The sequence below is a fragment of the Petaurus breviceps genome, unplaced genomic scaffold (assembly GCF_028583685.1).
Source record: "Petaurus breviceps papuanus isolate PSGF00001 unplaced genomic scaffold, PetGlider_PUasm1.0 181, whole genome shotgun sequence".
Lineage (NCBI taxonomy): Eukaryota > Metazoa > Chordata > Mammalia > Diprotodontia > Petauridae > Petaurus > Petaurus breviceps.
In genome coordinates, this window is record NW_027185784.1 from 13,288,485 (window position 1) to 13,316,188 (window position 27,704).

At 43.1% G+C, this 27,704-nt stretch overlaps 2 protein-coding genes across 10 annotated transcripts in view; one reads left to right on the top strand and one right to left on the bottom strand.

Moving 5' to 3' along the window:
* The window catches only part of MEST (mesoderm specific transcript), a 27,233-nt gene extending 880 nt beyond the window's left edge, over window positions 1–26,353 (top strand). For 2 of the 5 annotated variants that reach the window (XM_069087244.1, XM_069087245.1), the window contains exons 2-12: window positions 5,600–5,754; window positions 13,199–13,278; window positions 14,887–14,964; window positions 15,041–15,177; window positions 15,789–15,847; window positions 17,744–17,784; window positions 20,719–20,789; window positions 21,204–21,305; window positions 23,121–23,197; window positions 24,386–24,449; window positions 25,070–26,353. In XM_069087244.1, coding sequence (XP_068943345.1) covers window positions 5,601–5,754; window positions 13,199–13,278; window positions 14,887–14,964; window positions 15,041–15,177; window positions 15,789–15,847; window positions 17,744–17,784; window positions 20,719–20,789; window positions 21,204–21,305; window positions 23,121–23,197; window positions 24,386–24,449; window positions 25,070–25,187 — 981 coding nt within the window. In that variant the 5' untranslated portion in view covers window position 5,600 and the 3' untranslated portion in view covers window positions 25,188–26,353. The remainder of the gene's footprint in view (window positions 1–5,599; window positions 5,755–13,198; window positions 13,279–14,886; window positions 14,965–15,040; window positions 15,178–15,788; window positions 15,848–17,743; window positions 17,785–20,718; window positions 20,790–21,203; window positions 21,306–23,120; window positions 23,198–24,385; window positions 24,450–25,069) is intronic. The other 3 variants (XM_069087249.1, XM_069087246.1, XM_069087248.1) reach the window with 3 other exon arrangements.
* COPG2 (COPI coat complex subunit gamma 2) overlaps window positions 26,248–27,704 on the bottom strand; it is a 42,676-nt gene continuing 41,219 nt past the window's right edge. For all 5 annotated transcript variants that reach the window (XM_069087233.1, XM_069087235.1, XM_069087232.1 and 2 more), the window contains 2 exons: window positions 27,449–27,547; window positions 26,248–26,743 (listed from right to left, as the gene is read on the bottom strand). In XM_069087233.1, the coding sequence (XP_068943334.1) occupies window positions 26,613–26,743; window positions 27,449–27,547 (230 nt within the window). In that variant the 3' untranslated portion in view covers window positions 26,248–26,612. The remainder of the gene's footprint in view (window positions 26,744–27,448; window positions 27,548–27,704) is intronic.

Sequence of the window (27,704 nt, forward strand, 5' to 3'; positions counted from 1 at the left end):
TGGATAATACATTTACACTCTAGGTATAAACTACCCCTTGGCAAGGGTAAAAGGGTGTGGAGACATGGAATGTGTGTGATAATGCTAAAGGGTGTGTGAAATGATATTACAGATGGTATTTGGTAATACTATGCAGGATTACAGTAATTCCAGTTATTTAGGGCCAGGGCTCAGACTGTATATCTGTCAATTGACGATCAGTCTAGCCAGGTTGAGAGAAGCTTGTCTCACTAGAAACAAATTATTATCGTTGTTGTTATTTTCTTACCACAGCAGCTTATGAAGACCAACTAATAAGGTGTAGGGTATGGGATGGAGAGAATTGATCTGCACTGGAGAGGGGAGGGGAAACAAACAAAACTCTGAAATCACCCACCTGAATTCAATTTGGTTTGATTCATCAGACATTTAATAAGTCCCTACTAGTTGCAAGGTAGAAGCAGAGTTTGCCTTCCTCTTACTGAGAGGTAGAACTTGTCTACAGGTGAGCAAATACAAGGTGGTTCTACGTGGGAAAAAGCACTAACAGCAGAGGAAATCAGAGAAAACTTCTTGGAAGAGGTGGCTTTTGAGCTGAACCTTGAAAGAAGATAAAAATTCTGAGAGGTGGAGCTAAAAAGAGGGAGTACATTCCAGGCATGGGGCGAGGCTGGTGCCTGGTCGAATACAGTGATACAGGATATGGAATGTTGAGTAGGTGGGCTGGTAAATGGCTTAACAACTGGCGATCTGAAAAATAAAAAAAAAATTCATCTGCATTGTTACCATTTTCTCCGTCATTTTTTAAAGTCTAGACAATCAACAAAACAATAAATCGAGCACGAATTTGTAGCAGTTCTGAGTTGTAAATACGTTGAAAAATTTAACAACTGGCCCGAGTTTAAGCTGGCCCCAGCACACCCCTGATTGTAGAATGACTAGTTTGTTTGGAATTAGAATTGTCTTAGAATTAATGTAATGTGAAATAAAGCTGAAAAGGCGGGGTCCAGTTAGAATTTTATCTTTGAGAAAATAGGGAGCCCCTGAGAGTTTTCAAAGGGGAGGAGGACCATGGTCATACCTGTACTTTTAAAAGGCTGTTGTGGAGGGTGAATTGGAGAGGTGAGGTCCAGGAATTCAGGAGACCAATTAAGAGGCTGTTTTGATAATTGGAGAGGCATAGTGAAGTGAAGCTCTGTGTGACCTTGGGCAAATGAACCAGGCTCTCAGCTTCTGGCAGCTCTAAAGTTTCAGAGAAGTTGGCTGTTCACCTTGGTAGAGGATAGATACTCCCTACGCTGATGGGATCACAGGTCTGGCAAAAACACCAAAAACTAAGCCAACAGTATTCTAGGTGAGAGGTGATGAGGGTTTGAACCCAGGTAGTGGACATGTGAGTGGAGAGAAACGGACAGATTAAAGGGCTGTTGTGGTGGACTTGATGGAACTTGGTGACTGATTGAATGTGGGGAGAGGAAAGAGTCTGGGATTCTAAGGTGTCTGGTGACTTGGGAGGGTGGTAGCACCCTCAGGTAGAAAATGGGAAGTTTGGAGGAGAGCTGGGTCTGGGGCAATAATGAGTTCAATTTCAGACACATTGAATTTGAGGTGACAGTGGGATATCCTGGTAGAGATCTCTTGTGGCATCAAGGATACAAATGCAGGACCTCTCTGTCTCCTCAATAGCCCTTTGGGATAGGTAGTACCAAAATTATTATCCCTGCTTTATTAATGAGATGATTTCCCAATAAGTGGAATTGACTTGAGGAAGCTAAGGGAGAGAGTGAAGAGAAGGTAGAAATACTGACTCTGATACTTGGGGAAATACCCAGGACCAGAAAAGTAGGCTTAGAAAGTGAGCCTGTGGTGATGATTTGGAGGCAGAGTGCCAGGTAGAAGGACAATAGCTTGAGGGGATGGCAGTCCACGGAATGCTTGTTAAAGGATAGAAGAGACCTGAGTAGGTTGGTAGATAGCTGGGAAGGAGCCATCAAATGGAGGAGATTGAAGATGGAGATGGGGCAGGAAAGAATGATCCTCCAGACACACCCTAGGAAGAGACAGAATCAAAGGCATACATTAGAAGCCTTCACTTAAGCAAGTAAGAGGATCACTTCTTTCTCAGAGACTGGAGCAATTTGAAGACTGGTAAAATATAGGGGAGAGGAGAGACTTTACAATGGATAGACTAGCTTTTCCCAGTGAATTTGGGGGCTAGAGGAGAGGGGAAGAGATTTTGAATAGCCAATATGAGGGGAATCCAAGAGAGTTGACTAGGGATGACTAAAAAAAGGATGGCCATGGGGGTAGGAGCGCAGTTGAGATTAGACGACGTGAATTTTTAGAGGAATACACTCTCTTGTGATAAAATTATACCAGACGTGTTTAGCCCCTTGGGGAGGGATTCTGGAAGTACCTCAGGGTTGAGAATTAGCAGGGAATGAATGGAAGAACGACTGGGGGCAAAGAAGTTCAAGGGTGGAAGACAGTGTACAATTGAAGTGTGGGGGGAAGGAGCTCAGGGTAGGGGTGGGCTGGGAGAACAGGCAGAAATGGAGAAACTGGAAGTTGTGAAGGTACAAGAGTGAAGACTAGGTGTAAGAGGGAGGAGATCTAGGGAGGGGGGCAACACTGTGAGGGGGGCAACACAGCAAGCTGTGATCTTAGAGGAGGAATTTCAGAGTTTAAGATCGTGGAGGAGGAGGAGTTTCGGGTGATGGTGAAGTTGGAGTGAGTACCTTAGTGGGAACTGGGGTAGAGTGGAGCTGTGGGTTATGGGAATTGAAGAAGCTGATGGAATTGGAGGGCCAGGGTATTAAGAGGCCACATGAATGCAAATGTTGAAGCCATCAAGGGCTGACTTGGTAGAGACTGGAATGGAGAGGAGAGCTCTGGGCCGGGAAGAGTGACCAGGAGGCTGCTATTTCTGCCCACCACAGAACATGGGGTCACCTCTTTCTTCTCTGACTCAGCTCCTTTTGCCCCTTTTGGGGACTGTTGCAGAAACCAGTGAGTGAGTAGTTAGGATATAGCAACACTAAAGAATGGTGCAATGTGAGGTTGTCTTAGAGGAACTGACATTTTAAACTTTGGGCCTTTCTTGACTTTTTCTGACAAGGAAATCACAAACAGACCTAAGTACAGTGATGGGTGTTGTCATCAGGTGGCTAGTTGTGATTGGAATGACAGCATTCCCCTCCCCTCCCCTTCCAATGATTTTCTTCTGGCCCACATGTATATTGGCTCCTTTTTGTATTGAGATAAATTTTGTCCATTTTATAGCTTGGGGAAACTAAGACTGAGACAGGAAATGATTATCATTACACCAGAGATCCTCTGAAGCTTTTGACTAAGGAGCAGGGACAGTTTCATTTTTGTTTCTGTATCACTCCCCCACCCCCACCTCCCTAACATGGCCATTTATTCAGTTGTGTCTGACTCTTTATGACCCCATTTGGGGTTTTCTTGGCAGAGATACTGGAGTGGTTTGCTATTTCCTTCTCCAGCTCATTTTACAGATGAGGAAACTGAGGCCAACAGGATTAAGTGACTTGGTCAAGGACACACAGCTAGTGAGTGTCTGAGGCCACATTTGAACTCAAGTGTTCTTGCTCAGTTGCTCTGTGCATTACACCACCTAGCTGTCAGAGAAGTCAGCTTTTTACTCATGGGTCAACTTACCACCTTCCCCTACCCTTGCCAGGTGCATTGGATGAGATCAAGCGTTGTACACTGTGTTAGCTGTCTTTGGGAAATCCTAAGAAACTCTGTGAATAGGAAGTTTCTTAAGAGTCAGCCAAGAAAAGGCAGCCACAGTGTAATCCACAGCCCAGATTTCCCAAGAGATTAGTTGCTCACTCTGGGTCATTCCAAAGCTGCTTACTCTAAGATAAATAACAGCCAACTCTGTAATTGGGTAGCTTGTTTTCGCTCTATTTTCTCAAATCATAGATTGAATAATTAGCTGGAGAACATAAACTCTTCACTTCTGCCTCAGAATTCCTGGTTTCCTTTGGGACTCAGCTCAGACACCACCTTCTGCATTTGACCTTTCCCAACCCAAAGTAATAGTGCTTCTCCCCCTTCATTTCCTTCCTTCCTTCTTCTTTCTCTTCCTCTTCCCTCCCTTCCTCCCTTCTTCCCTTCCTTCCTTCCCTCTTTCCCTCCTCTTCCTCCTCCTCCTCCTCTTCCTCCTCCTCCTCCTCCTCTCTCCCCTGGCTAAACTATAAGCTCTTTGAGGGTGGGGACTAGACTGACTTTGTCTTCATATCTGAAGCACTTATCATGGTGCCTGGCACAGGGTAGATGGTTAATAAATGCTTGTTGATTGACTGGACTGTGATAGGGCAGTGGTTTTCCAAGGGTAGTCACCAGACCCCCTGGGGGACTTAGAACCCTCCCAGGTGGTCTCAGAGGTCATAACTATTTCATAGTTATATCAAGACATTTTTTGTCTATTAAAATTCTCCTTTGCCAACTCCATATCTGTAGGAGGCCAGATTTTCTTCATAGACTTCAACTGAAACCACACATTGCAACAGATTCAAGGCAGAAGGAGATATGAGAATCCAGTTGTGTTCTGTTAAGCCAGACTTTCAAAAGATTTCCAAAAACATGTAAAACAATGCCACTCCTCTCAGTAATTTTTTTAATTTGGGAAAATGTAGTTGGTTTTCAGAAAAATACATTATTTAGGTTAACTTGTAATGGGGTTTATTATAGTTTTAAAATGAATGAAATAAGTATTTCAAAATGTATCAGTTTTAATTTTGAATATGGTAAATATTGGCAGTTATATCCACATAAAAACTCTTTGGAGTCCTCAAAAATTTTTTAGAGTTGTAAAGGGGTCCTAAGACTAAAAGATTTGAGAGCAGCTGATTGAAGGCCTGGATATAGTAATGTATATTGGAGATACAGCTCTCATTTTAAGATTTTTCACCCTCTGATATCTTTCCCTTTTTACTAGATATAGTACCTATTAATGGGGGACATGAGGGGAGGAAGGGGAGAGATTTATGTGCTGATAAAGTAAACTGAAGGGGAAAGGATACTTCTTCCTCCTTGGCAGACCTGGTGAAGTGCATTAGAGGAGCTTCAGAGAGTGTTTCCATATAGTCCCTGTACTTTAAACAAATAGGCCCTCACTTGGTAGCATGATACTGGAGAAAGAGGCCCTAGGGTTAAATGATCTGAGTTTGAATTTCCTACCTGTGTGACCTTGGACAAGTCATTTAACCTTCCTTTGCCCTCCTTTGTTTCTTCAGTCTGCAAGATGGGGGGGCACTAGGTGGCCAGCTCTAGATCTGTGGCCCTGTGACTGCAGGCTGGGCTTTTTTTTTTTTTATTTTTGTTGGGGGGGGTGTTTGCCTTCAGAGAAAGCCACAAACAGACAGAGGAAATGATGCACGGTGAGACAGATCTCCATCTTGTCTCAGCCTAGAGGATGCAAAGAAAGTGTGTGTAAATGGGTACGTACTTGGCACAGAATGCAGAACCGTTGGTTGCTTGTGGTCTGAGCTCAGCCTCCTCCTGACCTTCCTTAGGAGGCCTTGGAGATTCCAGGCTGAGAGCGTGTAGTGCGTGACGACTGACTGCCGGGTCTCTGGTTTCCTCCCAGGATGAAGGAGTGGTGGATCCAGGTGGGCCTCCTGGGCATTCCTCTTCTTGCTGTCTACCTCCACATCCCTCCCCCCCAGCTCTCCCCAGAACTTCGCTCCTGGAAGACTTCAGGCAGGTTCTTCACATACAAGGGCTTGAGCATCTTCTACCAAGGTGAGGCTTAGGACATGAACTGGTCAGATAAAATGCTTATGACGGCCATGGATTCAGGTCCAGGAGATTCATTGTGGTAGAGCGCATCTGCTCTCTGTGCCTTAGATGTCAACATCCTCAAAGGGTGAATGTTTTCTACACTAGGAGTTTAAGAATTTCTTTGGTTTCATCGGGACCTGTGTTTTCATTAATGTACAGAGGGAACTCTCAATGAGAAGAAATAAGAAGTGTTTAATAAGCATTTATTTAACTGAATTTTCAGGTTGTTTTTTTTTAACCAGACTTGTATTTAATTGGCACGAGGATCTTATATAATGAAATTCTCTCTGCCAATGCAGCTTCTGCTTAAAATTGCCTAGGTCACTGAGTAAACATATAAAAAGTTTTATCATTATTTTTCAATGAATTAATAAATAAAATTAAAAAAAATTTATCAGTTTTCATTTCAGCTTGCCCAGAGTCACAAGGCAGGTATGTATCCTGGACTTCCTGGCTCAAAGGAACGTACTTTACCTACAGTGTCACAAAGAACTTGGGCATTGGAATGGGAGGGCTTGGGTTTGAATCTCAGCTCTGCTGCCTTGGGCAGCTTGCTTCCCCTCTCTGGGCCTTGGGTGCCTTAGAATTCCTACAAATTAAAGGGCTTGTAGCAGATGACCTCCAAGGTTCCTTCCAGCTCCAGGTCCTGTGACTGTGCCTCTGAACATTCTTGGCTTCCCTTCATGATCTATTCCAGATCTGGCATCCATTAATTTATCCAAACACTTTTGGAATCTGTTCATGCTTTCAGGCCATGTTTCCTTTGGAGATAATAAGTTCCCTAAGGTTGCTGTGTGAAGGAGTATCGCACTTTAGTTTTTTTAAACTTTTCCTTTTAGACTTAGAGGGAGTCTTCATGGTATCTGCTGCAGTTCCACATTCTCCATAGTCAGGGCCACCATGCCCTTGTGGACTTAAAATCCTAGACTTCAGTTACTTGGTCATGATATCTGCCTCCTCATTGAGGGGAGGGGAGGGGATAGGGGTAATATTGTTCTTCAAGACCAGCTTAGAGGTCACCCCCTGCATTCATTTATTCATCCAGCAGTCATTCATTCAGCACCTGCCATTTGCCAGGCCCTGGGGAGGTAAAGGCAGCAAATGAAACATCTCCTGCCTCAAAACAGCTTACATTCTGTTGGGAGGAATTAATATATGTACAGATAAGTAAATACTGTACATTTATAATCTCTCGTCTAGCTATCTAGCTAGTGCAGTGGGGATAGAACACGAGACCTGGAGTCAGGAAAACCTTGAGTTCAGATCTGGCTTCAGACACTTAGTAGCTGTGTTATTCTGGCAAGTCACTTAGCCTCTGCCTGCCTCAGTTTCCTCATCTGTGAAATGGGGACAGTACCTCCCAGGGTTGTTTTGAGGATAAAATGAAATATAGTTGTAAGTACTAGCTTGTTCTCTCTCCCTCTGTTTCCTCTCTTCTCTCACGCCCTTCCCGCCTCCCCATATATGTATGCATGTGTGTGTGTGTATGTGGTGATACAAGCTGAGCCTTGAAGGTAGCTAGGGATTCTAAGACAGGGAGGTGAGGAGAGAGTGACTCTCAGGCTCCAGGAAACAGCCAGGGCAAAGTCATAGGAATTGGAAATGAAAGCGTGAAGGTCAGGTCAGCTTCACTGGCATTTAGTGTGTGAAGAGGAGCATTTGTTTGAGCCTGGAAAGGTAAGCTGGAGCCAGATAGAAAGAGCGAGCAGATGGAGAATTTTAATCCCAGAGGCACAGTTTCTTGAGCAGGACAGTGGCCTCCTTGGCCCTGTGGATGTCAGTGTGGTAACTTCTCAGACTGGGGGAGAGGGGAGATCTTGTCCACTTTGGCACGTTCTTCCTGCTTTCTCATCCTCTGCTTTTCTTTGGTTCTCCTCTCTTCTGGGCCCTTGTGAGCTTCTTGGGGTAGGGGAGGTACCTACCTGGGGTTCTCCAGAGGTCTTCCATGGCCCCCAGCGCTGTGCCTTGGGGTCAGAGCAGCTCACAAGAATGTCGCCTCCTTGAGAGTAGGGGTCATTTCATTCTCTACGACGCCTGTTGCTTTAGCCAATGCTTGAATAAATAATGGGAAATTTGTTGAATGTCAAATGAATGAATGAATCCTTATTCCATGATGCCCATGAAATTTCCCAAGGCCATGCAGAAGAGTATCCACAAACCCTTTAAAGAAGACTTTCAAACCAAAGGCCATATTGTTAAAAACTTTTTTAGACAGGGATCATGGGGTTATGCATTCAGTTCTGGAAGTGGAGTCAGGAAGACCTGACACTAGCTGGGGGACCATGGGCCAGTCACTTAACTTGCCTGACTCTGTCTCCTCATCAAGAAAATGGGGATAATAATACATCTGGTACCTATCTCACAGGATTGTTGTGCAATTCAATTATGTAATGTATATTAAAGCCCTTTAAGGCACTCCATTTGTGTCAGCTAGGTGGATTACAGAGAAACTTTGTAGCACAGATTAGTAGTAGGGTATGTGTGTATAAATCTGTGTGTATGTATGTGTACATACATATATGTACATGCACATGTATATATATAAAAATCTGTATGTATATATATATGTTTTATTCAGTCATCTCTTCAGTTGTGACTTACTCTTCATGACCCCATTTGGGGATTTCTTGGCAGAAAAAGTGGTTTGCCATTTCCTTCTCCAGCTTGTTTTACAGGTGAGGAAACTGAGGCAAATAGGGTTGAGTGACTTGCCCAGAGTCACACAGCTAGTAAGTGTCTGAGGCCAGATTTGAACCTAGGAAGATGTCTTCTAGATTCCAGGCCTGGCATCTATCCACTGTGCCATCTAGCTGCCCTCTAATATATATGTATATTTGAATGAATGAAGAAAACATTGTGATTCTTATGTGTAAAACACTGTATTAAACACTGGAGATACACATAAACATTCAGAAATAAGCCAGTCCTTGCCTTTAGGAAGCTCATATTCTAATGGAGGGGATGATATGTATGGGATTTTTTCAGCTGTAAGTCAGATGGAAATATCCCATGGGCCTGTTAGGAGAATTTTAAATGTATTCTAGACTGGACTGGTCTCTAACCTGGCAATGGCCAGAGAAATTGAGCAGGCTAGAGATGGGTGTGTCAGGAGTCAAGTTTAATCAATTAATTTCAGAGTGAACCTGAAGTTCTCCTGAGAAGAAGGGCTCATTTGGCTGCAATAAAGGCAAAAATTACACACATAAATCACCAGTGTGTGTGTATATGGGGGGTGGCCAGGGGAGGGGGTTTATAACACAGCCATTTCTAGGGCTTGAGTGGTTTCTCATGGCAAGCCCACGAGGATAGGACTTACAGTGCAGGTGTTCTGGAATCCTATGGGAACAGTTCTCAAAGCTTGCGGGGTTGTGATTCCTTGGCAGGGCTCAGAATCAGAGTTCTGTGATGGAAAAGGGACCACAAGCCCAAGAATGTGGGAACTGTCAGAGGTGATTGATAACTTTAAGCTGCATTGTGAGTCTCTGACTCCCAAGCCAGAATCTGCTGGTGAAATGGTAGCTCTGAAAAATCAAGATTGTTAGTATATTCATTTTACCTATATATATATATAATATTTATTAATATGAAAATCATAAATCTCTTTGCAATCCTCAGGCAGCAGAGTAAATGTTAATACCTCTTTTTATCGTTGTTTCCTTCGATAAAATCGCATCAGTTTCTGATGTAAAACTATTTGAAAGTGTTGAGGAATTTGGGGCAGGAGCTTCATTTTCTGGGTTTTCAGTAGCTGTGGCTTACTTCCCAGGATGAAGGCTGAGGGCAGTGGGCAGGAAGTGATGCTACCCTCAAGGTGAGGGAGGGGAGAGGGAGAGGGAGAAAGAATAGTGTTTGTATTAATGCTAGCTATTATATATATATATATATGTATGTATATAATATATATATATATATATATATATATACGTATGTGCAGATACACATAAACACACACATATATTAGCATTTGTATACCACTTTCAGGTTTGCACACCACTTTACAAATATTTCATTTTGTCCTCACAACAACCTGGGGAGGAAGGTGCTATTATTTTCCCCGTTTTACATATGAAGAAAATGAGGCAGGCTGAGATCACATGTTGCTGGTAAGTATCTGATAGGACAGATTTGAATTTGGGTCTCTGACTCCTGCTCGGTACTCTTTTCAGAACAGGCAGTGGAGAGGGACATATCTTTCACCTCCTGTGCACCCCCCCCTTCCCAGTTCTCTTTCCCCTCATTTTTCTCTCTCGATTCCTTCCCACATCATTCTATCTGGTTCCTTTCTCATTCCTCACTTATCACCTTCTCTGTTTCTCCCTATTTGTCATCTAACTCATGCTCCCCTTTCCCTCCCTCCCTCCTTTCCCTCTTGTCTCTCATTGTAGAAATACAAAAGCCTTGGGAACTCAGTGTTTTCTTTGAGCAGTTTCTTTGAATGTGAAGTCCCCAGTGAGATCCCTGTCCCATGGCCCAGAATACTCATCACTGTGTGTGCCTTGTGGATGGTGATAAGTGGATTTTTTTCCCCCTTTTTCACCTGGCACCTACTGACAAATGTCTCCTTAGAAGCCTGGGGTGACCCCAGGACAGGTTTTTCTCGTGCTAGGGCTGTGTTCAGCTAGCCCCTTCTACAGGTCATCTGAGGTTATGTTATATAATTTTCTTTTAAGGGTAAGCATGTCAGGACTGAGAAAGAAATATTTTTTAAAAGATAAATATATATATACATAAATAGAAAAATTAAATAAATACAAAATAAATAGATTTTTAAAAAAGTTTTTACTTTATAATAGAAAGTTTTACTATATAGTAAAACTGAGAAAATGGAGGCAGTCTGTCTTGAGCTCTCATCTTTCCTAACCCAACCTGCAAATCCCTCTTCATCAGGGCTTCTTAACCTTTTTTGGGTTATGGACTGCTTGGGAAGAATGCTGAAAGACTCCTCAGAACAACATTTTATAAAATGCATAAAATTAAACACGTAGAATTATAAAGGAAGCCAGTTATATGAAATATAATTATCAAAACATTAAAAAATAATCCTTGATGTATATCTTCAGTCCTTTCCTTTGCTATTTGTCCTCACTTGCTAGCCCTCCTCTCCTACCCCCCACCCATCTCTCTCTCTCTCTCTCTCTCTCTCTCTCTCTCTCTCTCTCTGTCTCTCTCACTCACATTCTCACTCTTTCACTCACACACACACACACTCACACACACACACATACACACACAATCCATCCCTTGTCTCTCCCCGAACAACCCTGGGTTCAATGATCTCTATGTAGATGATCCTCAGATCTGTTTATCTATCTCCGAAGGCTCCCCTGAGCTTCAGGCTTAAACCACAAACCACCTCCAAGATGTCTCACACTGTTTGTCCGGTAGATTTCCCCAGCTCCTGTGTCCATGACAGAACTCACCATCTTTCCTTTCCAAACCCTCCCCTCTTCTGGACTTCCCAAGCCCTGGCAAGGGCACCCGCGTCTTCCTTGTCTCTTAGGCTTGTGGCCTCAGTGTTACCAGACTCCTGCCTCGTACTCACTCTGAATCTCTGATCCATTGCTGAATCGACCCTCAAAACGTCTCTCATCTACATGCCCTTCTTTGACTGCCTCGGCCCCCAGCAGACACCTGGCTGTCATCACTGCTTGTCTGGACTATCATAGAGGCTTTCTAATTAGTATCCTTACCTCAAGTATTTCAGTATTACAACCAGTCAGCTATCAGATTTATCTTAAACATAAATCTGACCATGTCACCCCTTTCTACTCAATAACTTTTTGTGGCTCCCTATTACCTCCTGGATCAAATATAAACTCTTCTGTTTGGTTTTTAAAGGTTTCTGCACCTGCCTCCTTCCTACCTTTCCAGTCCTGTTTGTTACACCTCCTCCTCTTCGCATTCTGGCTGATATTGTGACACTGTCTTTTTGCTATTCCTTGCACTGGACCCTCCTCTTGTCTTCTGACTACGTCCCTTTATACTGGCTCTCCTCCATGCCTGGAATGCTCTCCCTTCTCACCTCTGGCTTCCTTCAAAACTCAGCTGCAATGTCATCTACATAAAACCTTTCCTGGTACTCCCCCCTGCTTGTTCGCTTCCTCTTGGAGATTACCTTACAGCTACTCTGCATGTCTTAGATGTACATTCTCTCCCTATTGGACTCTGACCTCTGGGAACTGAGACCATGCTTTTCTGCCTTTCTTAGTATCTCTAGTGATCAGCACAGTGCCTGTTTGGGGTCCGTGAATACTGGGTGATGGGGTCCCCAGGGCTGCACTGCTCTTGTACTCTCAATGGCAGAGTCTGAGATGTATCTAGGAGATGTCTACTGATGAGCTGTGCCTTGGCTTCCCATCTTTGAATCTTCAGCAGCTCTTTCCACTCTCTGGAGCTTGCCCTTTGATTCTGAGATCCTGGTGGGGGGCAAATGCCAAGGATGGGGTCCCCTGGAGTTAGATTGAATTTTCAGCATTCCTGGCTCTGTGGCCCTATCCTGAGCTTGTTTGGTAAGCACACCCAGAAGAGAGCCTGGCTTCTCAGTATGGTGAATATTGTACTGCAATGCAATGCAAGTACTGCACTTGGAGTCAGGAAGATCCGAGTTCACATTTGACTTTAGACACTCACTAGCTCTATGACCCTAGGTAAGTCACTTAACTTCTGCTTGTAAAATGGAGATAATAATAGCCTTGACCTCTCAGGGTTGTTGTGATGATCAAATGAAATACATAAAGTGCTTTACACCTTAAAAAGCTTTACAAATGTTGTCCTTGAGTCATTTCAGCCTTGTCCTACTCTTTGTGACCCCATTTGGGCTTTTCTTGGTAAAGATACTGGAATGGTTTGCCATTTCCTTCTCCAGCTCATTTTATAGATGAGGAAATGGAGGCAAATGTGGTTTAGTAACTTGCCCAGGGTCACACATCTGATAAGTATCAGAGGTCATATTTGAACTCAGGTCTTCAGGCCCAGCACTCTCCACCCTGCCACCTAGCTGCCATGTACAGATGTTAGTCATCATCATCATCATGATGAATTCACCTTCTGGTGTTTGAGTCTACAGTTGATCTGGTAACTGACTTCCTGAGGCTCAGGATCTCAGGGAAGGCAAACAGACACTGTCCGAGCAGTTTTTTGCAGTTTTTTAGCCGCTATTTGCATACACAGCAGGCCAGTTTTAAATTATTTTTATCTGTTCATTAGTGGAGGAAAAGGAAAGCCAGGAATCAAATGCTCTCCTGAACATGCCAGTGATAAACCTGCATTCATTTCTGATTCTAACGTTTGGACTCTTCGTTGGTTCTGAGAGAATCCCTGTGTCCCCACCCCCAGGGAGATGCCACTGGGCTCGTGGTTGCTTTGTGGGATTTCCACCTGACCTCCCCTCTCTCTTTCTCCTCAGACTCATGGGGTGCAGTTGGGAGCTCAGAAGTAGTGGTGCTTTTACATGGCTTTCCAACCTCTAGCCACGACTGGTACAAGGTGAGACGAGAGACCAGGGTCAAGAAGTCCAACTTCGGGGCCAGCAGAGATGGTCAAAACAAAACAACAAAACACAGCCCAAGTTGGAGGATGGCCAGGAGTCCATCTGGACACTTTGGTAGACAGTGGTTGAAAAAGGTTCTTTTTTTGAAGCGCAGTTCTGTGATCTTTTTTCACCAGCAATCATTAATCATAAATCTGTCTCATCCAGAGACCCGTATTGAGCAATCAGTCAGCAAGCATTTATTGAGCACCTACTGTATGTCAGATGCTGCCTGTGCTGTAGGCTGGGGACTCAAAGTGAAAGACGAAAGCCGTCTAGAAGAGGCAACTGGGGGATCAGGAAGGATCTCTGGTGCTTGAGCTTGGCATGGGAGGTGGGAGCAGCGTCTAGAGAGGCAAAAGAAGCTGGATGGTCATTCCCACCACAGGCTTCCATTCAGATGAAACTAGGGGGTAGTAGAAAGACTGCCGGCTTCATATCCTGGCTGTGTGAGCCTGGGTTTCCTCGTCAGTGAGATGGGGATGACCATCCCTGTGCTTGCTAGTTGCCTCAGAGCTATCATGAGGATCAGGCAAAATGGTGGCGGTCGCCACCCTTGTGGTCCTCCATACACTCTGAGTTTGTTTCAATCTGTAAAATGGCGATGGTTGTTGTTGGGAGGGTGATTGGTGCACCTGAAAGCCTTGTAGAAATGGGAATCGTTTCGTTTATTTCTCACCCTGTTATCTTACCCGTCTGCCCTTCCCCCTCCTGAGTCAGGCCTTGACTAGGCCTCCTCCTCATGAGAAAAAAGAAGCTGTTGGTTATTGAGTAAGCCTGGAAGTAAGGTGGTCATTTTGGCCTTTGCTAAATAACAATAAAATAGCTGACACTTATACAGTGCTCACTTACCAAGTGCCAGGCCCTATATAAGCACTACATAATTATCTTGTTAGACCCTCACAATAACCCTTGGAGGTAAGTGCTATCATGCTCCCCATTTTCCAGCTGAGGAAACTAAGGCAAACAGAGGTGAAGTGACTGAACCCTGCTCTCCTGCCTCCAAGCTCGGCACTCTTTCCGCTGCTGAGAAGCAGGTCACGCCATCCACCCATCACCCCTGAACACAGAGTAGCTGTTGCCGAAGCCGCCTTCAGTGGGGAGTGGGGGACAGTGAGTTTGCATGGCTGGACTACCAGCTCATTTACTCGTTCACTCCTTTAGCTCTGTGCTTCAACAAAAAAACTAGGAGACTCGGTGGTTTTGAGTTTTAAACCCGGTTCTGTCATCACTTCCTTGTGAAATTCTGGGCAAGTTGTTTTTTCTTTCTATGAAATGGTGAGAAGAGAAGCAGTAGTGATAGTCCTGTCATTGATATGGCCCCAAAGGCTGCTGCAAATAGGACAAGAGAGTTGGGGATAGCAACATTAATGCAAGAAGTGGGTAACTCTTTATCAAACTCTGGAAAAGACTTGTTGTGAAATGAGGTGGGTCTCCTACAGAGAGAAGCATTAGAGAAAAAGGGAGGGTTCAGCTTGGTCAGCTGAGTAAGGGAGGGTTGTGTTTGGGTGTTGCTGAGTAGGTCTGTTGCATGGGGTTATAACACACCCTTGTCTCTCATGTAGATCTGGGAAGGCCTGACCCAGCGGTTTCACCGGGTGATTGCCCTTGATTTCCTAGGCTTTGGCTTCAGTGACAAACCAGTAAGTGGCATCCATGGAGGGCCTTCAGCAGGTGTGGTGTAGAGGAGGACTCACACTCAGGCTCTTCTCTTTGCAGAGGCCCCATCATTACTCCATCTTTGAGCAGGCCAGCATCGTGGAGGGGCTGCTGGGACACCTGGGGCTTCAGAACCAGAGAGTGAACCTTCTCTCCCATGACTATGGGGACACCGTGGCTCAGGAGCTGCTTTACAGGTCAGTGATGTGAGTCCGGCCCTTCACCCTGCTGCACATCTGACCTCAGCTGCCCTACCGCTCTGCTCCTAGCCTGCTTATTCATTCAGCAACCACTTACTGAGTGCCAGAGTGCCGGCCGGCCGAGAGTTAGGAAGACTCATCTTCCTGAGTTTGAACCTACCTCAGACACTTGGTAGCTGTGTGACCCTGGACAAGTCACTGAACCCTGTTCACCTTGGTTCCCTCATCTGTCAAAGGAGCTGGAGAAGGAAATGGCAAAGCGCTCTAGTATCTTGGTCAAGAGAACCCCAAGTGGGGCCACAGAGTCAGACGTGGCTGAACAAGCAGGGTCTCCTATGTGCAGTGCACTGTGCGTGGTGGGTAGAGCTATGAGACAGATTCCCTGTCCCAGGGAGCGTATCGTCGCCTCTCTCACAGCTAATGATGTCTGCTCTGTATGATGGTTACTGGTGTATGGTAGGAAACACCCAAGGTTGGGATCAGGGCCTTGTTTATTTCAGTATGCTGCTCCCTGGGTGCCCAGCACAGGGGTCTGCACATAGTAGGCACTTCCAAAGTGTTTGTTGAATGGATGGGTATTGAATGGTTTCCCCTTTCCCTGTCCCTAGGTACAAGCATAATCGGACTGGTCGGGTTCTCATCAACAGCCTTTGTCTGTCAAATGGAGGTAACTGCCTGGAGCTGGCAAGGGTGAAAACTGGGGAATGGCCTAGCTTAGCTAACTCTACTGGGCGTCATAGTATGTTCCCTAAAAGGTAGCAAGCATGAGAGACCCCCGGCTGCAGCAGGCACAAGCGCTGAGATCTTCCTTAGGTGAAATGTAAATGTTCCCAGAATACCCTCTGCCAGGAATTCAGTTCAGTTCAATAACCCTTTATTAAGCAGTCTACTATGCGCAAGATGCAGAAAAGGAACGATAGAAGGGCAATGACTGCCGAGTCACCTTTCCTTGCACTCTAGCTGGGAATGGAGGGGAGCAGTTTCTATAGTTTTGGGAATCCATTTTTGCTGCTTTAGGGGTGAAGTATTTACTTATGGATTTTAGTGGGGAGCAGTTTTTTTTTTTAATATTATTTTTTAACATTAAAAAAAGTTTTTGACTTCCAGATTCTTTCCCTCCCAGTTGCTCTTCCTTCACCCACCAAGGAGGCAAGCAGTATATCAATTAGGGAACAATTTTCAATGCATTGCAACAAACATTTAGCACCTACTGTGTGCAGAGCACTGTGCCAGACCCTGGAAATACAAAGATGTAAAAGGGCATCAGATCTTGCAATGTTTTGGGTGGATAAGATGTGGTTGGAACTGGAGAAACCATTTGGGGAGGAGGGATGGGGATCATGGAAGGCTTTGTTTAGAAGGTGGCACCTTGGTCACCTGATTTGGATCTTGAGGGAAGATCATAGAGGATGGACTCTTAAAAGGACCTTATGGATCATCTGATCTAGCCCTTTGATTTCATAGCTGAGAAAGCTGAGGCCTAGAGCATTCAGATGACTTGTCCATGGTCACCCGGCTGATAAGTTGGAGAGCCAAGATTCAGACTTACTTCCAAGCCTGGGGTCTTTTCATTAAGATACATAGTCTTTGACAAGCAGTTCGTGGTCATATAGCGGACTTAAGAGTTGGGAGGGACCATATGGCGCCATGTTTTACAGTGGAGCTCACACAGACAGCAGGTGGCAGAGCCAGGCTACATGGAGGGAGTCTGAATGGGAATAGCTTTTGTACCAATGTCTGGTGTCTGGAACAATTTCCTTCATAATCTTTGGGAGAAATGAGGAAACAAAGCACTGCTTCCTCCTAGGCCCTGTGTATACTAGAAAATCACCCCTTTAGCATGTTTTGCAAAGAAATGATAATGGTGATGATAGCTAACGTTTCTATAGTGCCTGCTGTGTGGGCCATGCTCTGTGGTGCTAAATACCTCATTTTATCTTCATAACGACTCTAGGGTGCTGTTAGGATTCTCATTTTACAGATGGGGAAACTGAAACAAGCAGATGAAATGACTTGCCTAGGGTCACACAGCTAGCAAGTGTCTGAGGCTAGATTTGAACTCTGGTCTTCCTGATTCCAGGCCAAGCACTCTCACAGCTGTGCCACTGAAATAATTAACAATCTTATGTATGTTGTGGGAGATGGGTGTATACTTAGAGGGAATACAGTCATCAGAGCCCTAGAATAGAGTTTAGCCTTTCTTGGAGTTGCGATGCTGGCCTTCCTAGCTTGTTGGGTAGCCTTAAGCACATTCCTTTTTCTCCCCGGGAGTCTCTTCATCTGAAACAGAGGAAAGTAATCTTTTCTCTGGCTTGTTCAAGAGACCAGAGGAAGCAAAAATGTTCTTCTCTAATGACGGAGACATGATTGGCTGTAAAAACAGTTAAGAGCTCCCTTAAGGTGTCACTAGATTTTTGTTTTCTTAATTTTGTTTCTGGGTGAAATGCCCTAAGGGGAGGGGACCTGGGAGAAGTGGGTGTGAGGTAGAAAGAGAACCATGGGCTTTGAGTTGGTCTGAAGTTGTTGGGGAGTGACTAAGGTAAGTTTTCTGCCTCTCTTGCAGGTATCTTTCCTGAGACTCACCATCCCACTTTACTACAGAAGGTTGGCCAGTCCACTGGGTGAATCTTTAGTCTGAGACTCTGTTTGGACAGAGTTGAGTCTTGTGGGGTACTTTGTAAAGGCCTGTTGGCTCTCTGATGATGGATAGATATTAGTGAGGTTATTTCCTTCCCTTGGGGAAAGAAAGGCAGCTTCTGTGATGTTCATATTTTACATTAGACACTGTTGAGTGAAACACCCTCTTCCATTTCCTTTCTTCTTTTTCTTCTGGAAGGGAGATCGGGGAATGGTCCCCACATAAGACCTATATGGATTTTGCTTTTAACCAACATTTTAATATTGGTGGGCAAGTACTGGTATTCTGATATATGTGCAAGAACATTGGGAAAATTAAAAGACAAATGAAATGCAAAGTGAAACAAGGGATTGTAAATAATTGTGCATATATCTTTAAGCTTCTCCTATTTACTTATTCCTGACTTTTAGCCAAACGAGGCTAATATTGACATAAAAACAGTGTTCACAATCCTCTGTTTTTGTAATCCCTTCTTGACCTTTTCTGTCTCTATAGCATGGATTTGTTGCTGTTAGTTTTTAAGTTAGGGGTTCTTAACTTGAGGTCCGGAAACTTGTATCTTTTAATATTTTGGTAACTGTATTTGAGTACAATTGGTTTCATCTGTAATCCTATGTATTTTATTTTATGCCTTTAAAAACATGATTCTGAAAGTGGATCCAATAGGCTTCACCAGACTGTCAAAGGAACCCATGATCCAGAAAAGGTTAAGAACTGTTTCAGCTACAGATTATAGGCAAGGCATATTTTGTTCATTGGAGTCTGCTTTATTTCTCTCTGCTTTCATGTCTTTTCATGTGCCTTAGTTCTTCATAATTGCTTGTTATGATGGAACATTGCAGTATGTGCCTTTAACCTATACAAGTTCAACTGTAAGAGAAAACAAACCATTTAAATAACACCACGTTCTGCCAATTTGCTCATAGATGGCATCATTCCACTCAGTGAGCATATGCCCCAAGTGAGCACAAGAGGAGAGAGATGCTGGTCCCTCAAAGTCTGTATTAGGCCCTGGGCGCCTCTTGGGATATGAGCCAGCTGATCAGTGGGATTCTACAATCCCCCCCTTTATCCTCAGGGGTTTCCTTGGAGTGACACAGAATAAACACAGACATCCTCATTCTGCTTAGGATGGTATAGTGATAAAAGAGAGCCGTAACTGTCCTTCCTAGTGTTGCCAGTCATCTAGTTTTCCTTGGAAGGGCCCTAGGCACTCTAGCTTCCTGATACATCGATGTGAGACAAAGAAACAGTTATGTGGTGGCAGGGGGTCATTCTCTAAAATCATCACTTTTAGGTGTCCAGCCCCTTTGAGAACATTTTTTCCCTAATCATCAGTTTTCTTGCCAATTAAGTCTTTATCAGTTCTTCCCCAACCCCACATTTGAGAAGTGTCTGGCTCCAGTCTTTTGATCAGTAGCTTAGCTGGGGGCAGGGGGAAGTAGTGGTAATGAAAAGCAGAATTAATAATTCCATTGTTTCCATGACAACCACCTCAGATCCAGTTGTTCCCTGAGACCGCCTTTTTTAAAGAACCCCTCTTTTTGGCTACACCTATTTAAAGATACTGTAATAGTAATAGCTGTCATTTACATGTAACTTACATTGTAAGGTTTGCAAAGCATTTTAATGTATATGATCTCATTTGATCCTCCCAACAGCCTTGGGAGGTAAGTGCTATTAATATCCCCATTTTATAGATGGAAGAAACTGAGGCAGATGGGTAAGTGACTCACCCAGGGTGATACAGTTATTAAGTGTCTGAGCAAGATTTTGAACTCGGGTCTCCCTGACTCCCCAATCCAGGACTCTCATCTCTGTTAGACTCAGCTATACCCTACTTTATGGGTGATTTAGGAGTAACTTTTGCCATGCGCCACTTCTACCTCAGATATGATCTTTAGAGTCTAAATTCCTTGTAACGGACCATTATTCCATTGCAGTGATATGCCATGATTTATTCAGCCATTCTTCAGTTGTTGGCTGCTTAGATCATCTCCAGTTCTTTTGCTCTTACAGATAGTGCTGCTATAAATATTTTTGTACACATGTGCCTTTTTTTTTTCCTTTTCAGTAATGTCTGTGGGCTCTAGTTTCAGAAGTAGGACCACTTGGTCAGAGAGTATGTATGTTTTTGTAACTCTTACTTTATAATTTCATATTCTATTTCCAAAAAAGATGGGCTAGGTTGCAACTGTGGCAGTGAGTCAGTGTGCCTGTTTTTGTTTGCTTTTTACCAGTGGTGCTAAGGTGAATTGTGGTCTTTTTGTTGACTTTTACAATTTGATGGCTGCCATGTGGTACCTAGAGGTCTTAAGTTTTTGAATGTTTTCTCACATGGGCTGTTCATTTGTCTTCCTCCTGAGAATGGCTGGTTTGTATCCTTTGACTGATTTTTTTTTTGGATAAATATGGAGATGAAAGTCTGTGGCTTATGTAAGAAAGTCCATTGGGCCCCTCATCCAAATTCACTGTGCTCAGGTTGGAATGTCAGTGTACGAGGGCTGACTCTGAGACCAGGAATTCTTGAAGTGGAATCTGTGGATAGATTTCAGTGAGGTTGTAAACTTGGATGGGGAAAAAAAGATGACATCTTTATTTCAATATGTTTCCTTTGTAATCCTGCATATTTTCGGCATTTAACAATGTGATTCTGTGAAGAAGTCTTCATCAGACTGCCATGATCCCTAAAAAGGTGAAGGATCCTTACCTTGGAGGGAGTTAGAAAGAGGCTGTCCTTTCTCCAGAGGAGAAAGGAAAGAAATTCCATTTTTCAGGTATTGAGAGGCTTACCTCAGATCCCTGTTGTCCCAGGCAGAAGCTCCCCATGCCCTGGTAAAAAGCCCTCCTCTCCTGGTGTATCATTTTACACTCTTCTCTCTTTCTTTCTTAACCTACAGCTGCTCAAAGATGGAGGCCCGATGGCTCCCATCCTCACTCGCCTGATGAATTTCTTCTTCTTTGCTCGGGGGTGAGTCACTGAGAGCTGTGCTCTGGGGCTGTTCTTTGGGAAGTACTAGTCACAAATTGCTGCCAACCTCAATCTTGGCCCCAATGATAGGACCGGTACCAGGCCTGGTTCCTTCTCCTTCCCGAACCTCAGCAGCTCTTACCAAGGCCTCTGGCTTATCTGCTGCTTTGAGGAGGTAGAGGAGACAAGGGACTTGTGGGGAGGGTGCTATGGAGTGGTTTGCATTTGCACAAGAGTAAAGATGCCCCCAAATTTCTACTCCCTAACAAAGTGACCCAAAGTGTTAACTAAATAGTGCATTTATTAAATGTTTACAGAGCTCCTACTCTACCTGTGTCTTGGTCTTAACACCAATACTGGAAAGTTCTACTAATACCTTCCTACCCACCCTCTTAATTTTTTGGAATCTTTCAGCCTTGCGGTGGTCTTTGGGCCATATACACGGCCTTCAGAAGCTGAGATGTGGGATATGTGGGCTGGGATTCGAACCAATGATGGCAACCTGGTCATTGACAGGTAAAAGATGCACCATTACTTTAGTATCACTTGTTTTATTAGGGGGAAAAAATGGCTTTTTCTCTCCCCAGCCCTGTTCCTTCATGGCCTATACCCTGTCACAAGAGGAATAGTGGTGAACAAAAACTAGAATTATTGGTTTGGCTTTGTATCTATTTGAGAAGCTGTTAGAGAAGAGAGAAAATGGGAACAGATGGAATCATGATCTGAAGGCCCATGTGGCCCAAAAGGCTTATTAGCAAAGCTGCTGCAAATTCTAATTTCACTTTGGTCTGTGACTTGCTGCCTGACCTTTAGTGAAGCATTATTCCTCTCTGTGCCTTTGCTAATATTAACCATTTAAAAGTGCTTTCTATCCTTGAGAAGAGCTTGCTGTCTCTGCTAAAGTGTTATCATATTGTAACTTCTTCAGGGCTTTCTGGGGCTGGGACAAAGGATATTCCTGTAGGAAGCAGGGTAAAAAGGACCCCAATGTCTAGATATACCTGAGAGTTAGGGGTTTTCAGAGAAGGTAGTGATTATCTGAAAATTCTAAAAATAAGGCTCCCTTTTCTGCCAATGAGGTCAATATGACTTCGATCTTGTCTTGTTAACTTCCAAGTTTTAACTGATACCTATGTTGGAAGTAACAAGTTAGGGGTTATTTTCTGTATGGATCTGTAAGTTGTTTTTTTTTTTTTCCAAACATGAAACAGTAAAAGATTTTTCTTAGTGGAAAAGAGAAAGTATTTATACTAAGAAATGACAATCCAAGTTCACGTATATGTCAGCTTGGAGTTGAGAGGAAAAGGGATCCATACTAGAAACTTAGAATGTGTGAGTTCTAGTCCAGAAATTGACTGTCTCTTTTGATAATACTGGAAAGGTTTCTTTTTCCTGTCTTCTAGATAATCTGTTGAGTTATACAGAGGAGGTTATGCTCCTAATCAAATGGAATAAGAATTTTAGGGGTGGCTGGGACCATAGAGATCATCTAGTACAGTTCTCTCCAAATACCGTGTTTCCCCGATAATAAGACCTATGCTGAAAATAAGCCCTCCCCCGAAAATAAGCCCTACTGAGATTGCTACTGTAGTGAAGGTGATCTCCTGCGCTACATGCTACATTACAGTACCCTCTGTATGCACCGTTCCTCCCCCCCCCCGGGGTGAAACGCATGCCGCGCTCCGAGCTGCATTCAATCAGAGCTGCAGCAGTGAGCGCGTCATCCTGTTCTTCCCCAGTGATTTGCTTATTGAATAAAGGTACATTTTTTTTGTTCACATTTACCTGTTTATTAAAATTGCTGTCAATGTTCATTAAAATAAGCCCTCCCTGAAAATAAGCCCTCTGGTGTTTTTCTGTCCAAAAAATTAATAAGACAGTGTCTTATTATCGGGGAAACACGGTAGTACCTAGTCTTCCTAAAAGTTTATGACTCTTAAATGATCATGGAGATGGATGATTTTCCTCTGTGTGCCTCTACTGACCTAACTGTATAAAATGGGAAGGATCTGGCTTCCTAAGAGCATGAGATGAGATGGTCTGCTTTTTGTTTCAACTCTGATGCATTAGTCACTCATATTTGTAAGTTGAGTTCATTCAGATCCTTGTCTCACATTATTGCCTTGATATCCTCCCAGTGCCATTGAATTTTGACATCACTAAGTGACTGTTTGGTTCTGGAGTTTTAATAGGAATGGATGTAGCAGGTAGGTAAATGCCAACTTTCCCTATAATCTAATGAAAGGGAGCCTTAGACTAACATCAGGCCTTGTGGTACCACCAGAGTATGACTCTCCTTACTTGCACCCCAGCTCTCACTTATTCTTGAAGTCTCTTACAGTACATCAATCAGAGGAAGAAGCATCGAGATCGCTGGGTGGGGGCTCTCACCTCCACAGCTGTTCCCCGTAAGTGTTCCCTCACTGCCTCTTTATTAAACTTTAGATCTTAAGGGAGGCATCCTATCTATAGAGAAATCAAACAGGTTCTTAAGAGTAAAAATGAGATGGCAAAGGGCAGCTAGGTGGCACAGTGAATAGAGCACCAGCCCTGGAGTCAGGAGGACCTGAGTTCAAATCAGGCCTCAGACACTTAACACAAAAACTAGCCGTGTGACCTTGGGCAAGTCACTTAATTCCAATTCCCCCCCCCCCCGCCCCCGCCAAAAAAAAGTACAAAGGGTCAGTCTTCCGGGGTGGCCAGGTGGTGCAGTGAGTAAGAGCGCCAGCCTCGGAGTTGGGAGACCATCGGTTCCAGCCTCAGATACTTAACACCCACACAAAATAACTGGCTGTGTAACCTTGAGCAAGTTACTTAACCCCAATTGCTTAAAAAAAAAAATGAGATGGCAACTCAACACCAGAGAAGGCCTCCTTATCAATAGTACAAATATACTGTATTGCAAATTGAACCAAGAAGAACAGCAGAGTACTATTTTGTATGGGAATAAGGAAGCCAAAAAATGGACCAGTCCTTCTGGTGTGTATCAATCCAGAGATGTGGCACTGTTGATCACTGATAATTAGGGTTATTAGAGAATGCCTGGGCATTGCTGTCCCCGTCACTGAACCCTCATATGTATTGGCTCCCCTGATTTGAGTGTGAGCTCCTTAAGAGCTGGAAATTATGACTTAGTTGTAAGGATTAGTCTCTTCAGCTGTATATACATATATTAAAAAAAAAACAAACCCAGCCTCCCTAGTACTGTCATATTTAGCACATAGCAGTCATTCAGCAAATATGTAATTTACATATCTGAGGTCAAATCCAACTATTCCAGTGATAAAGCAAGATGTTTAAAGAATATTAATGTTGGATTTTTAACAAAAGAACCAGAGTTTTACAGAGATATACATTGTCCAAAGATACAGAAGGGAAGAAAGATTATGAATGAGCCAAATGGGTTAGCTGCCTCATTGCCAGAAACTTCCTGTGACGTGTTTAAAGAAATGGAGTCACCTCTTCTTCTCGAAGGGCAAGAAGAGTAGGCCGACATGACAGACCGTACAGGGAGAACACTTCTAGTTTGGGTTTGTGATGGAAGGTCAAGAGACAATGCCTTTGCCATTAACTTTTTTTTGCCTGTTCTTTTTCAGTTCATTTCATCTATGGGCCATCAGATCCAGTGAATCCTCATCCAGAATTTATGAATCTATATAAGTGAGTCACTCTTGAGGATAGCTATGTGCCAGCCGGGCTCAGGTGCAAAGAGAACAAAGCTTATGTTCCATCAGACATGTCCTGGGCTCCCTGGTTGTTCATAAAGGAAAGGTGAAGTTAGGGCTTTATTGAATAGAGATAATCTCCCCACATTGAATACAACCATACTTGGGAAAATAAAGTAGAATTCCCTTGACTGATATTGCCTATGTCCATAAAGACTTCTTGCTCACTTAGAAAAACCTGTGGAATGTTGGCAGTGGTAGAGTTGGTGTTTGTAGTCAGAGTGAAATACGCCAGGAACTGGAGCCTGTTGGGCTCCAAGAGCAGCTGAGGATAGTTTTCCTGTGACTGATTAACGTTCTCCCTCTCCAGTCATCTGGGGTGGGTGGGACTGTCTTGTGACTTGGGTTAGTTCAGTTATGAATAAGAATTCCTCTTGATACAGCCCAGGAAGCTAACTGATGTCTATCCTCATCCCTGGCTCAGTTATCTTGCTTTGAAGAAGTGGGTTTTATTATTCCTACCTAGAAATTTGTAGGTTTAATTCTTTTTAAGCTGTTGCTTGGATGTTGACCAAGTCAGCTTAAACACTTTACCTCCACATTCTCTTCTAATAGGAAAATGTTGCCCCAGTCCACAGTGTCGATTCTGGATGACCACATTAGCCACTATCCACAGCTAGAGGACCCTATGGGTTTTCTGAATGCATATTTGAACTTCATCAACTCATTCTGAGGGACGAAGAGTTGTTTTCCTTGCTCTTTCCTTTTCAATCGTGGTTTCAAATTAAGAACTGATGCCTCAAAGACATCATAGGATCATGACTATACCTCACATCACTAAATAGCACCCCCAAGTAATGCCATGAGCTTCAATAGGTTTTGTCTCTGGTGTTCCATCCTCTTCCCGAAGTATTTTTCAGGCTGACAGCTGATCAGATGTATGGACTTGGCCACATCTTCATGTGTTAGAAATTCTTATCGACCATCCCAGATCTCTCAAGCAGGAAGCCAGCAACATTTTTTTTTTTCACAAAAGGTTTCAAAGCTACTTTTTAGTTCAATCCCAACCATATATAATCATGCAATATGGAAAGTGTGATGCTTGGAAATCCTCCCAAGTTCTCTTAAAATGGCTTGAAAGGCATATAAATGCTTGCATGTTCTATAACCAACATGTAGCATCTTGATAAACCAGACTGTGTTTTGGTCATGACTTTGTATTTCTTTCACTTATTCCATTTTGTTGAAATGTAATTTGTAGTTGAAATAATGCAGTATTAAGTGCATCTTACTATAAACCTGAGTTATGTTTCACCTACAAACGTATTTTTTTATAAAGACACTAAAGCAGCAGGTGTGTTCTGTGGCTGAGTAGTGAATTTAAGGAACTATTAAATGATTAATTTTTGTACAAGTCAAATTGAATCTAAATTCAGTGTTACCTAAAATTTTGAGGCATGAAGGATCAATAATGTCTGTCAAGAGAATTATTTAGATTGGCTGATATGTAGGTAAGATACTCTTAAGCTATCAGCAGTCTGTTTATACCTGTTTAGATGGCTTTATCTTGCAGGGGGGACTGTCACACAAGCCAACTTGCTCTGTTGAATTCCTTTTATGAACATTGCTCAGCTTTCTACAGGCTGGCTCAAGTGGCCTTCTCTTTTAGCTTAGTTTTTCCTGTGCTTAACAGAAAAGATTTGTAAATGAAAGTTCTGAAAGGCCTTTAAGCAAATGGTGCTGAATCCTATGTTAGCTACAGTTGCAATGTCTCAGTGAAGCAGGAACATTCATTATTTTAAAGTTTTTTTTATTAGCAACTTCAAGTATAACAAATTTCAAAACTTGAAACTGGAATAATTGTTTATTTTCTATTAATAAAAATGAATTTTGACAAAAGTGGACTCTGGACTCCTCCCCTCCCCTGTAACAGCCTCCACTAACACACAAGTTCTCAACTCCTCCAGGTACTTTTGGACACAATAAGTTAGAGAAAGGAATGTAAAGAAGTTGAGCAGTTGGAGTAAAAACAACGTGCATAAGGACAGACACAAGGACAGACATTTGCTTGGTAGATCTGGCTAGACATTTTTACTTTTCCAAAATCATGAAAAAAGCCAACTGACTGAAGGGTGCATTCCAAAGCTCAGGTAAAAATCTATCCAACTGAAGCTAAGATGACATCAACAGGGGTTTCCTCTTTGCTTCTCACAGTCACCTGCATGGTCACTCCATCTCCTAAAGCCAATCTAGACCTCACCAGTAAGTCATAGCCACCTCTGTATACACCTAGGTAAGAAAAGTCAAGAAAACCACATGACCCAGTCAGAACAAGCCAACCTCTTCTATATAAAGACAAAATATATCTTTATAAATATTTTTTTTATACAAAGGAACCAAATGTTCCTTTGTATAATTTTTAAGGTACTTTCTAGCTCTAAATCCTGTGATCAGTTAATCTGTCCATAGAACCAGGCAGGCACTCAATACTTGCCCAATGGGAGCAAAAAAGGGAAGAAACTAGCCAGGACTAGAGTGAAGCCAATGCAAATTTCTTTAGCCAAATAACATTTGGGTGGACTTAATAATTTCAGAAAATAATTTGCAAGACCTAAAGGAGCTGGGTCAGTTATTCAAATGACTCAAATCAATTAAAGTCCAGTTGATTAGACTTCAAATTTTGATTCATGTAATGAAGTTGGTGGGCCTAGCCAAAGTCTTTCCCATTAACAGAGACCTCTCAATTAACTGAGAACCTACCGTGTGCTAGTTAACACAAAACTGGGATGAGACTCATGGAACTTAATCTAGTCAGAGGGATGACATATACAAAGCTATATAATAAAATACAAAAATGCATGAGAAAAGTGCCAGCAATACTATTTAAGGTCTGAGTAGGGGGAAATTATTGCTTTCTGGGGAAAAGTACATATGAGGCTTCACATAGAAGATTATTGACAAGAATCAATAGGTAGAAAAGGAATGAGTTCCTACCTGACAAATAGAGTGTGTGGGAATTTTTATTTTCAGGTACTTTGTCTGACCTCTCACATGGCTGCATGCCCAGAAATGTGACGATGTTGTTGACAGCTTCTGTGTTTGGAAGATGTAAGGTAGAGCATTAGAAATGTTATACTTAGACATCTTCATGAAATCTGCTGTACTGGAAATACACTGAAAATAGAGGTGGAGAAATTACGGTTGACTAAACTATGTGGAGAGAAAAGTAGTATGGCCCACTAAATAAGGT